General features: G+C 70.1%; 1 protein-coding gene across 2 annotated transcripts; it reads right to left on the reverse strand.

Annotated features, from left to right (window-relative positions):
• Window positions 1-539: 539 nt before the first annotated feature.
• On the reverse strand, window positions 540-5845 carry TSPAN31 (tetraspanin 31). 2 transcript variants are annotated; one of them, XM_077788564.2, is made up of 6 exons: window positions 5357-5844; window positions 4178-4345; window positions 3384-3464; window positions 2425-2589; window positions 1298-1420; window positions 540-1213 (listed from the first exon to the last, which is right to left on the reverse strand). In XM_077788564.2, exons 1-6 carry the CDS (start codon window positions 5417-5419, stop codon window positions 1139-1141), a joined length of 675 nt encoding a protein of 224 aa, XP_077644690.1. In that variant the 5' UTR covers window positions 5420-5844; the 3' UTR covers window positions 540-1138. The 2 variants fall into 2 exon arrangements, with proteins under 2 accessions (XP_077644690.1, XP_085419127.1); XM_085563001.1 differs by lacking the exon at window positions 2425-2589 and having other exon boundaries at window positions 5357-5845.
• Between the last annotated feature and the right edge of the window lie 6018 nt (window positions 5846-11863).

Genomic DNA, 11863 nt, shown 5'->3' on the forward strand with positions numbered 1-11863 from the left:
CCCTGTGCCACCGATGTCCCTGTGCCACCCGTGTCCCTGTGCCCAGGACATTGGAGGCCGATGGATCAGCTGGGCGTGGGGAGGGGGCAGGGGGGGCTGCAGCCCCGGTTTGGGGGGGCTGTCCCGGGGGAGTTTTGGGCCCCGGGGGGGTTTTGGGGGCTGGAATTGAGGAGGGGGTCCCTGGGGGGGACAGGATGGCACCTCTGCTCCCCCCCACCCCCAAATAACCACCCCTGAACATCCCCCAGGATGGAATCGTGGGGTGACCCCCCCAAAAAACACCCCCTGCGCACCTCCCACCGGTATTGTTGGGGGAACTGAGGGGTCCCCCCCTCCCCAAACATCCTGAACACCCCCCCCCCCAGGACTGGATTTGGGGGAGACCCCACTTATTGGGGGGCAGTTTTCGGGGTTCCCCATTTCCCTGCCAACAAAGGGGAGTGGGCAGTGCCCCCCCACCCCACCCTGCGTGTCCTGTGTCACTGGTGGGGGGTCACTGCTGCCCGGGGGGGCACCCCAAAACGAGCCCGAGCCCTGGGCAGAGTTGTGTGTTTATTGGGGGGGGGCCACGGTGACCACCCCGGGGTGGCAGCAGGGGTGGGGGGTGTCCCCCTGCTCCCCCCGTTGGGTCTGGGGGGGTCACCGGTCCCAGTCACGGTGTAAACCAGTACAGACCAGTTCAGGGTGTTGGCATGGGGGGGTCCTGCTGGATTTGGGGAGGTTGTGACCCCCCCCCTCAGCCCCCAAGGGGGGAGGGGCACCTCCCAGTTTGGGAGGGCTCAGACTGGGAGGAGGGGGAGTCGCTGTGGGGGGGGTCCTGCCCCGCGTGCCCCTCCCCAGTGTGGGGGTGCCCATGACACCCCCCGTGGGGTGGGGGAGGACAACTGGGGGGCTGGGGGGGTCGCAGTGACCAGTACAAACCAGTTTGGAGAGCTCAGACTGAGATGAGTGGGGGGGGGGCTCTGCCCCGAGCCCCCCTCCTGCTGTGGGGGGGGGTCACAGCCCTTTTGGGGGGGTTCACCCCATGATTTTGGGGTGTCCTTGTCCCCAGTGCTTCATGCGGCTGCGGGGGGCAGCTGGTCAGCATTGGGGGGCCGGGGACCCCCCCAGGGGAGCGGAGCCCCCCCCGGGCCCCCCGCTATAGGAAGGCCCCGGGGTTGGCGCGGGGGTCGCGCTGGTTCCGGAAGCGCAGGGCGAGCCAGACCCCCAAAACCTGCAACAAACGGGGGGTGGGGGGGCTGCTGGACCCCCCCCAGGGCCTCGAGACCCCTGCCCGCTCCCCGGGCCCCCCCCGTACCTCGGTGAAGCTGAAGAACAGCCCGACCCCCCCCAAAATCTTGAGGGCCTGGTCCGAGTGCTGCAGCAGTTGGGGGGCGCAGGGGGGGCACGGGGGGGCTCCCCCCGGGGGGAACTGGCACCTCTGGGGGCAAACCGGAGGGTCAGGGGGGTCCCCAGCTCCCCCCGCCCCCCGGGGGTCTTCACACCCCACAGTCGGGCTGGGCGGGCAGCACAAGCCCCTCCTGGGGGGCTCAGCACATCCAGGGGGTCCCCAAGCTCTGCTTCCCCCAAAAAACCCAACCCCCCCCCCAGCCCCCCCCATTCGCTTCCCCCAGGGGTCCCCAAATCCCCCTGCCCCCCCCATACCCCCAGGAGGAGTCTCCAAACCCCCCCAAATTCCCCCCAACTCCCCAGTCACCCCTAAACCCCCCAAATCTCCCCCAGTCACCCCTAAATCCCCCAAATCCCCCCCAGTCACCCCTAAATCCCCCAAATCCCCCCCAGTCACCCCTAAACCCCCCCAAACTCCCCCCAAACTCCCCCAGTCACCCCTAAACCCCCCAAATCCCCCCCAGTCACCCCTAAACGCCCCCAAACTCCCCCCAAACTCCCCCAGTCACCCCAAACTCCCCCCAAATCCCCCGCAGTCACCCCTAAATCCCCCAAATCCCCCCCAGTCACCCCTAAACGCCCCCAAACTCCCCCCAAACTCCCCCAGTCACCCCAAACTCCCCCCAAATCCCCCGCAGTCACCCCTAAACCCCCCCAAAATCTTCTCCAGTCACCCCTAAACCCCCCAAATCTCCCTCAGTCACCCCTAAACCCCCCAAAATCCCCCCCAGTCACCCCTAAATCCCCCAAATCCCCCCCAGTCACCCCTAAACCCCCCCAAAATCTTCTCCAGTCACCCCTAAACCCCCCAAAATCTTCTCCAGTCACCCCTAAACCCCCCAAATCCCCCCCAGTCACCCCTAAACCCCCCCAAACTCCCCCCAAATCTCCCCCAGTCACCCCTAACCCCCCCAAATCTCCCCCAGTCACCCCTAAATCCCCCAAATCCCCCCCAGTCACCCCTAAACCCCCCCAAACTCCCCCCAGACTCCCCCTGTCACCCCCATCCGCCCCCCAAGCCCCCCCGAGACTCACCGCGGGGCAGTTTGGGGGTCCCCAGGGGGGCTCCAGCCCAGGGGGGGAGCTGGCCGGAGTGGGGGTCCCGGGGGGCTCCCCCAAACCGCAGCAGCCCAGCCGGCGCTGCAGCTCCCCCCGCGCCCCCCCGCTCAGCAGGGGCCAGGCCGAGCGCAGCAGCCGCTCCTGGGGGGCACCGGGGGCACCCCAAAAATCCGTCAGCGCCCCCCCAGCACCACCCCACCGCCACGGGGACCCCCAAACCCCTCAGTGCCCCCCCAGCACCCCCCCACCGCCACGGGGACCCCCAAACCCCTCAGTGCTCCCCCAGCACCCCCCCACCGCCACGGGGACCCCCAAACCCCTCAGTGCTCCCCCAGAACTCATCCGCAGCCACGGGACCCCCCAAACCCCTTGGGAACCCCCCAAACCCCCCAGGACACCCCCATCCCCTCAGGGCCCCCCCAAACCCCTCAGGACCCCCTCCCATCCTCACAGGAACCCCCCAAACCCCTCAGGACCCCCTCCCATTCCCCCAGAGCCCCCCCAAACCCCTCAAGAACCCCCCAGATCCCTCACTACCCCCCAGGACACCCCCATTCCCACAGGCCCCCCCAAACCCCTCAGGGCCCCCTCCCACCCCCCCAGGGCCCCCCCAAACCCCTCAGGGCCCCCTCCCACCCCCCCAGGGCCCCCCCAAACCCCTCAGTGTCCCCCAGGACCCCCCCCCCCTACTGCCACCAGGACCCCCAAATCCCTTTGTGACCCCCCCCCACAAGGATTGAGGGGTTTGGGGGGGGTCCCTGTGCACCCCAAGATCGGGGGATGGGCTGGGGGGTGCAGGGGGTCCTGGGGGGGTCCCAGACAGATCTGGGGGTGTCCCAGGGGGTCACCAGGGTTTGGAGGGGGGTGGAAGGGGTTCCCTGAGCCCCCCCGGGATCTGGGGGGGTCCCGGGGGTTTTGGGGGGCCCGGTACCCACCTGAGCCGCCCTGCCCAGGGCGAGGCAGGCGCAGGACACGCCCAGCTGGCACAGGAACACCAGGCCCAGGATCAGCACGTACTGGGGGGGTCAAGGGGGGCACACACACACCGAGACCCCCCAAAATCCCCCCCAAAATCCCCCCCGGGGACCCCCCAGCACCTCCCCACCCCCAGGCCCCTGCAGGTTTTGGGGTTCCCGGCTGGGGTTTGAGCCCCCCTGAAGGGTCTGAAGAGGGGCAGGAGCTGGGGGGGCATGGGGGAGGGGGGTTGGGACATCGGGGGGCGTTTGGGGACACAGGGCAGGGGGTGGCAGCCGGGGAGGGGCCAGGGACAGCCAGGGGGGTCTTGGGGACCCTGCCAGGGGTGCCAGGGACATTCAGGGGTGCCAGGGACAGCCAGGGGGGTTTGGGGACACTGCCAGGGGTGCCAGGGACACTCAGGGGGTGCTGGGGACACTGCCAGGGGTGCCAGGGCCAGCCAGAGAGATTTGGGGACACTGCCAGGGGTGCCAGGGTAATCCAGAGGGGTTTGGGGACATTGCCAGGGGTGCCAGGGACACTCAGGGGTGCCAGGGACACTGCCAGGGGTGCCAGGGCCAGCCAGAGGGATTTGGGGACACTGCCAGGGGTGCCAGGGCCAGCCAGAGGGATTTGGGGACACTGCCAGGGGTGCCGGGGACACCCAGGGGTGCTGGGACCGAGGGGCTCTGGGCCAAGGGATGCAGCAGGGCAGCAGGCGGTGGCGGGGCGGGCGGGGGGTGCCGGGGGTCCCAGGGGTGCCCCCCAAGGATACGAAGAAGAGCAGGACCTGGTGGTGCCGCAGCGCCCCCAGCAGCCCCAGCGCCGCGATCAGCAGGAGGAAGACTCCGACGGCGAAGGCTCCTCCCAGCAGCGGGGGGCTGGAGCCCCCGGCCAGGCCCCGCGCCCAGCCCGCCACGGCCACCAGCAGCACCCCCACCAGCTGGGGGGCACGGGTCAGGGGGCACCGGGACCCCCGGGGCTTCCCGGAGCGGGCTGAGCCCCCCGGAGCGGGGCTGAGCCCCCCGAACTGGGGCTGAGCCCCCCGAACCCGGACTGAGCCCCCCGAACTGGGGCTGAGCCCCCCAAACTGGGGCTGAGCCCCCCGAACCCGGACTGTGCCCCCCGAACTGAGACTGTGCCCCCCCAACCGGGACTGAGCCCCCCGGAGCGGGGCTGAGCCCCCCGAACCCGGACTGAGCCCCCCAAACTGTGACTGTGCCCCCCAAACTGGGGCTGAGCCCCCCGGAGCAGGGCTGTGCCCCCCAAACTGGGACTGAGCCCCCCAAACCGGGACTGAGCCCCCCAAACTGTGACTGTGCCCCCCAAACTGGGGCTGAGCCCCCCGGAGCAGGGCTGTGCCCCCCAAACTGGGACTGTGCCCCCCAAACTGGGACTGTGCCCCCATACTGGGACTGTGTCCCCCAAACTGGGACTGAGCCCCCCGAACCGGGACTGAGCCCCCCAAACTGGGCTGAGCCCCCCAAACCACAGGGGGGTCCCCAATGTTCCAAATCCTCTCACAGCCCCCTCAGGGGGGTCCCCAATCCCTCCGTGCCCCCTCAGGGGGGTCCCCAATCCCCCCATACACCACAGGGGGGTCCCCAATCCCCCCATACACCACAGGGGGATCCCCAATCCCCTCATACCCCCCCACGGGGGTGCCCAATCCCCCCGTTCCCCCCAGGGGGGTCCCCAATCCCCCCGTGCCCCCCACGGGGGTCCCCAATTCCCCCATAGAACCCACAGGGGGGTCCCTAATTCCCCCATACCCCTCAGGGGGGTCCCCAATCCCCCCGTGCCCCCTCAGGGGGGTCCCCAATCCCCCCATACACCACAGGGGGGTCCCCAAGCCCCCCCTGAGCAGAGGGGTCCCCATTCTTTCACGCCCCCCCACAGGGGTCCCCAGTCCCTCACGCCCCCCCCCCATTCCCCTCACGGCCGCCCCGCTCACCACATAAACCACGTTGAGGGCGCAGAGCGCGTTCCGCGAGCAGGCGAAGCCTCCGCAGACCATGGCGGGCTCGGCGGTGGTCCCGGGGGTCCCGGGGGTCTCGGGGGGTCCCGAGGGGGTCCCGGGGGTCCCGGGGCGTTCCGGGCGGCGCGGCCCCTTTAAGGCGCGGCCCCTTTAAGGCGCGGCCGCGCGCGCCCGCCCGTACTGCGCGTGCGCGGGAGCCGCCGCCCCGCCCACCGCGCCCCGGGCCCGCCCAGCCCTGCGCTCAGGCCACGCCCCCCAGCCGTATATGGGCATGGCCCCGCCCACAGCACAATAATGCGTGTGCTGCGCATGCGCGCTGTACGGCTGAGGAGGGGCGGGTCCTCCGGGGAGGGGGGCGGGGCTAATTTGGGTCACATGCCCCGCCCCCGGAGCTGGCCACGCCCCCGCACAAATCCTGGAGCCCCCCCGGGACCCCCAGAGACCCCCGGGACCCCCACGGATCCCCAAAACCCCCAGAGCCTTCCAGGGACCCCCCAAACCCCCCCAGAACTCCCCAGGGACCCCCAGGAACCCCCAGAGCCCCCCAGGGACCCCCAGAGCCCCCCGGGACCCCCAGAGCCCCCCAGGGACCCCCAGAACCCCCCGGGACCCCCAGAGCCCCCCGGGACCCCCAGAGCCCCCCAGAGCCCCCAGGGACCCCCAGGGACCCCCAAATAGTGCTGGGGACCCCCCAAAGGGTGCTGGGGACCCCCAAATAGTGCTGGGACCCCTTGGGGTGCTGGGACCCCACAGGGACCACTGGGACTCTTTGGGGGTGCTGGGACCCCACAAAGACCCCCGGGGCCTCACGGGGACCCCCGAGACCCTACATGTGTACCCAGCACGTCCATGTGCCCACACGTGTCCCCAGCATGTCCGTGTGTCACTGCACATGTTCTTAGCATGTCCGTGTGTCCCTGCACGTGTTCTTAGCCTGTCCATGTGCCCACACGTGTCCCCAGCATGTCCGTGTGTCACTGCACATGTTCTTAGCATGTCCGTGTGTCCCTGCACGTGTTCTTAGCCTGTCCATGTGCCCACACGTGTCCCCAGCATGTCCATATGTCACTGCACATGTCCCCAGCGTGTCCGTGTGTCCCCAGCGTGTCTGTGTGTCCCCAGTGCGTCAGCACATGAACCCCGTGCGTGTCCACCTGAGCACCCCAGGGTGTCCCAGCACCCGCCGTGTCCTTGGTGTGTCCCCACAGCGCCCACCCGCGTGTGCGCGTGTCCCCACGCGTCCCCGTCCCCGCAGGTGTGTGTCCCCCGTGACATTGTCCCCCTGCCGTACCCGCGGAGTGTCTGTGGCATGTCTGTGGCGTGTCTGTGGCGTGTCCGTAGCGTGTCTGTGGCGTGTCCATAGCGTGTCTGTGGCGTGTGTGTCGCACATGTCCCGGCCTGTCCCGTGTGTCCTGCGTGTCCCGCGTGTCCCGGCCTGTCCCGCGTGTCCCGCGTGTCCCGCGTGTCCCGCCTGTCCCGTGTGTCCCGCGTGTCCCGCGTGTCCCGCCCTTTCCCTCCTGTCCCGCGTGTCCCGGCACATCCCGGTGTGTCCTGCGTGTCCTGCATGTCCCGTGTATCACACATGTCCCGCGTGTCCCGGCGTGTCCCGGCCTATCCCTCCTGTCCCTCCTGTCCCGCGTGTCCCGCGTGTCCCGGCACATCCCACGTGTCCCTCCTGTCCCTCCTGTCCCATATGTCACTCCTGTCCTGTGTGTCCCTCCTGTCCCTCCTGTCCCGCATGTCCCGTGTATCCCACATGTCCCGCGTGTCCCGGTGTGTCCCAGCCTGTCCCTCCTGTCCCTCCTGTCCCGCATGTCCCTCCTGTCCCGTGTGTCCCACGTGTCCCACGTGTCCCGCCCTGTCCCGTGTGTCCCACGTGTCCCTCTTGTCCCTCCTGTCCCTCCTGTCCCGCTTGTCCCGGCACATCCCGCGTGTCCCGCCCTGTCCCTCCTGTCCCGCGTGTCCCGCGTGTCCCTCCTGTCCCTCCTGTCCCTCCTGTCCCGCATGTCCCGTGTATCCCACATGTCCCGCGTGTCCCGGCGTGTCCCGGCCTATCCCTCCTGTCCCTCCTGTCCCTCCTGTCCCGCGTGTCCCTCCTGTCCCGCGTGTCCCTCCTGTCCCTCCTGTCCCTCCTGTCCCTCCTGTCCCTCCTGTCCCGCGTGTCCCTCCTGTCCCGCGTGTCCCGGCCCGCCCGGCCCGGCCCCGTGACGCGGCGCGTCCCGCGGGCGGCGCCCGGCGCGGCAGGAAGCGATCGCGGCGGGGCCGTTCCGTGCCGTGCCGTGCCGGGCCGGGCCGGGCCGGGGGCGCCATGGGGGCCCCGCGGGAGCGGCGCGGGCTCCGGGCCGCCATCCGCGCCGAGGCCGCTCGCCACGAGGCCGCCAAGCGGCACCTGAACCGCCTGGCGCGGCTCGTGGACACCGTGCCCGAGCCCCGGCTCCGCGCCAGCCTGGCCGCCGCCCTCGGCGCGCTCCGAGGTACCGGCGGCACCGCGGGCACCGGGGGCACCGGGGGCACCGGGGGCACCGGGGGCACGGGCAGGCGGGCAGGAGGCGTGGACAGGGGATGGACAGGGGATGGACACAGGATGGACACAGGATGGACAGGGGATGGACAGGGCACGGACAGGGGATGGACAGGGCACGGACAGGGGAGGGACACAGGATGGACAGGGGATGGACAGGGCACGGACAGGGGATGGACAGGGGATGGACAGGGCACGGACAGGGGATGGACAGGGCACGGACAGGGGAAGGACAGGGCACGGACAGGGGAGGGACACAGGATGGACAGGGGATGGACAGGGATGGACAGGGGATAGACAGGGGATGGACAGGGCACGGACAGGGGATGGACAGGGGATGGACAGGGGATGGACAGGGGATGGACAGGGGACGGACACAGGATGGACAGGGATGGACAGGGGATGGACAGGGGATAGACAGGGGATGGACAGGGCACGGACAGGGGATGGACAGGGGATGGACAGGGGATGGACAGGGGACGGACAGGGGACGGACACAGGATGGACAGGGATGGACAGGGGATGGACAGGGGATGGACAGGGCACGGACAGGGGAGGGACACAGGATGGACAGAGGATGGACAGGGGATGGACAGGGGATGGACAGGGGATGGACACGGGATGGACAGGAAGGGACAGGGGATGGACAGGGGAGGGACAGGAAGGGACAGGGGAGGGACACGGGACGGACACAGGATGGACAGAGATGGACAGGGGATGGACAGGGGAGGGACAGGAATGGACAGGGGATGGACACGGGAGGGACAGGGATGGACAAGGGATGGACACGGGATGGACAGGGGACAGGGGATGGACAGGGGATGGACACAGGATGGACAGGGGATGGACACGGGATGGAGAGGGGATGGACAGGGGAGGGACAGGAGATGGACAGGGGAGAGACAGGGGAGGGACAGGAGATGGACAGGGGATGGACAGGGGAGGGACAGGAGATGGACAGGGGAGAGACAGGGGAGGGACAGGGAGTGACACAGGATGGACAGGGGAGGGACAGGGGAGAGACAGGGGAGGGACAGGGAGGGACACAGGATGGACACAGGATGGACACAGGATGGACAGGGGATGGACACGGGATGGACAGGAAGGGACAGGGGATGGACAGGGGATGGACACCCTGTGGGTGGGTGGAGGGGTGAGGTGTGGGCAGATGGGTGGAGGAACAAGGAGATGGGTGGATGGACGGACAGATGGATGATGGATGGATGGATGGATGGATGATGGATGGATGGATGGATGGATGGATGGATGGATGGATGGATGATGGATGGATGGATGGATGGATGGATGGATGGATGGATGATGGATGGATGGATGGATGGACGGATGGATGGATGGATGATGGATGGACGGATGGACGGATGGATGGATGGATGGATGGATGGATGGATGGATGATGGATGGATGGATGGATGGATGGATGGACAGACGGACAGATGGACAGACAGACAGATGTGACTCTGCTGTCCCCCCCAGCCCCACACTGGTGCCCACGGCCACCCAGGGGTCCTGCCCAGCTCAGGGGTCCCTCCCCCCACTCCCTGCCCGCCACCCCTGGGTGCCGCAGTGGGGCTGGGCAGTGCCAGCCCCCCATGGGGACCCACCCGGGGGGCGCGGGGGGTGCAGGGTCCGGGGGGGGCGGGGCCCCCCCATTTCCGTGCGGGGCCCCCCCATTTCCGTGCAGGGCCCCCCCGTTCCGTGCCGCAGCCCGGGCTGGTTTCCGGCGCTCTGGGCACTGGGGCCGCTTCCTCCCCGCGCCGGCGGGGGTGGGGGGGTCCCGGAAGCCGGGGGGGTTTTGGGGGGCCCTGGTGGGATTGGGGGTCCCCCTGGAGGGGTCAGAGGCGCTGCTGGGGGAGGGGAGGGGGGATGTGTGCGTGGGGGGCTTTGTCTGACGCCGGGGGGCTAAGGGGGGGTGGTGTTGTTTTTGGGGGGTGTCCCTGCTGGGGGTCTGCGCGTGGTTTGGGGTCTCCTCCCCCCAATCCCCCCGACCCACGCGGGGGTGTCCGGTGACGTCGCGGGGGGAGGGGCTCCATCGCCGCCCCCTGCCCGTTCCGAGCCCCCACATCTTTGTGCTCCCCCAACTCCGGCATCTCCCGCGCGGTTGCCGTGGCAACGGGAAGCCGGGGGATGCCGCGTTGCCAAGCGCCCGCTGTGGTACCCACGGAGCGCCGGAGGGGGCACAGCCCCCCGCCCGGCTCGTGCCCGGAGCCCGCTGCCACCCCGGGGTGCTCCTGCCCCTGTTCAACCGCCCTGCTCCCACCATGGGGCCGCAGCAGCTTTGGGGACAGGGATGGGACAGGGATGGGACAGGGATGGGACAGGGACAGGGAGGGGACAAGGAGGGGACAGGGATGGGACAGGGATGGGACAGGGATGGGACAGGGACAGGGAGGGGACAAGGAGGGGACAGGGATGGGACAGGGATGAGGACAGGGATGGGGACAGGGATGAGGACAGGGATGGGACAGGGAGGGGACAGGGATGGGGACAGGGATGGGACAGGGATGGGACAGGGATGGGACAGGGATGGGGACAGGGATGGGACAGGGATGGGACAGGGATGGGGACAGGGATGGGACAGGGAGGGGACAGGGATGGGGACAGGGAGGGGACAGGGATGGGACAGGGATGGGGACAGGGATGGGACAGGGAGGTGTCTTGGTTTGACATTACAAACCAGGACAGGAGGGGACAGGAAGGGGGACAGGGATGGGGACAGGGGACGGGGACAGAGACAGGGATGGGGACAGGAAGGGACAGGGAGGGGGACACAGACAGGCACACGGATGTTCTGGTGGCACGGTCGGACCCACCGTGGCCCCGTGTCGTTCCCTCCACCCCACCTCAGAGCCATGGGGAGGCGCGGCCCCTTGCTTGGGGAAAGCGGGGGACACTGGAGGGGACAAGGGGGCACTGGAGGGGACAAGGGGGCACTGGAGGGGACAAGGGGGCACTGGAGGGGCAGCACCGTCCCCACGGGGTGCCGAGAGCTGATCCCCCGCCAGGCCGGGACAGGGGCAGCTCCGGGACGGTCACAGCCCTGGGGGTGGCAGCAGGGACACCTCCGGCGAGGTGCCGTGTCCCGGGGACCCACGCGACCCTCTGTGGGGCACAGAGGATCCCGCAGGGCCGGGACCCCCGCCCGACCTCCGGGGGGGGCACAGGGGGGCGAGGGTCCCGCCGTGCCCCGGAGCCCCGTGTCCCTCCCGGGCCGTGACACGCAGCCGCGGGGGACACCAGTGGCCGTGGCACCTGGCCCGGCTCCACGAGGGTGACACGGGAGTGACGAGCGTGACACGGGCGGGGGGGGAGTCCACGGCTGGTCCCAGCGCCGTCCCCGCTGTTGCCGTGGTAACGGGATGCGCAGGGATGCTGCGCCGCTGCTAAAAATGCCAGAAAAGGGGCGGATGAGCGTGCCCTGAGCCCCGCAAGACCCCCCGAAAAACCCCAAAACAGCCCCCAGGCCTCCCCCCCCACCCAGAGGGTCCCCCCGACCCGGCGTTGCTGCCCCGGGAAGGGGAGGGAGGGGATTTAGGAGTGCGGGGAGCAGCGGGATGGACGGAGGGATGGACGGAGGGATGGATGGATGGATGGATGGATGGATGGATGGAGGGATGGATGGATGGATGGATGGATGGATGGAGCGGAGTACCGGGTGGGGGGGACACCGGCAGCCCAGCAGGTGCCGGAGCCGGGGGCTCGGGGAGGCGCCCGGGAGCGCTCGCGCCTGCCCGGTAGCGGCGGGGCCGCCGCCCGCCCCCGCCCCAGCCCGGCCCTGGGAGCGGCGCATGGCGGAGAGCGGCGGCCCCGGCCGCCCCCGGCCGCTCAGGGCCCCCCCCGCCGGGCCCCGGCGCCCCCCGGCCGCTCTGGGCCCCCCCCGGCGGGCCCCGGCCGCCCCCCGCGCCGCCGCCGCCGCCGCCGCCGCCGCCAAGGACGAGCCCGTC

Source organism: Lonchura striata, chromosome 29 (genome assembly GCF_050655825.1).
Source record: "Lonchura striata isolate lonStrDom1 chromosome 29, ASM5065582v1, whole genome shotgun sequence".
Classification (NCBI taxonomy): Eukaryota; Metazoa; Chordata; class Aves; order Passeriformes; family Estrildidae; genus Lonchura; species Lonchura striata.

Bases quoted from the DNA above. Each gene is read 5' to 3' on its own strand.
- TSPAN31 (XM_077788564.2), bottom strand. From the start codon at position 5,419: ATGGTCTGCGGAGGCTTCGCCTGCTCGCGGAACGCGCTCTGCGCCCTC. The intron at 3,465-4,177 runs GTATCCTTGGGG...TGACCCCCCCAG, and splicing joins ACCAGGTCCTGCTCTTCTTC to TACGTGCTGATCCTGGGCCT. The intron at 1,421-2,424 runs GTGAGTCTCGGG...GTTTGCCCCCAG, and splicing joins GACCCCCAAACTGCCCCGCG to AGGTGCCAGTTCCCCCCGGG.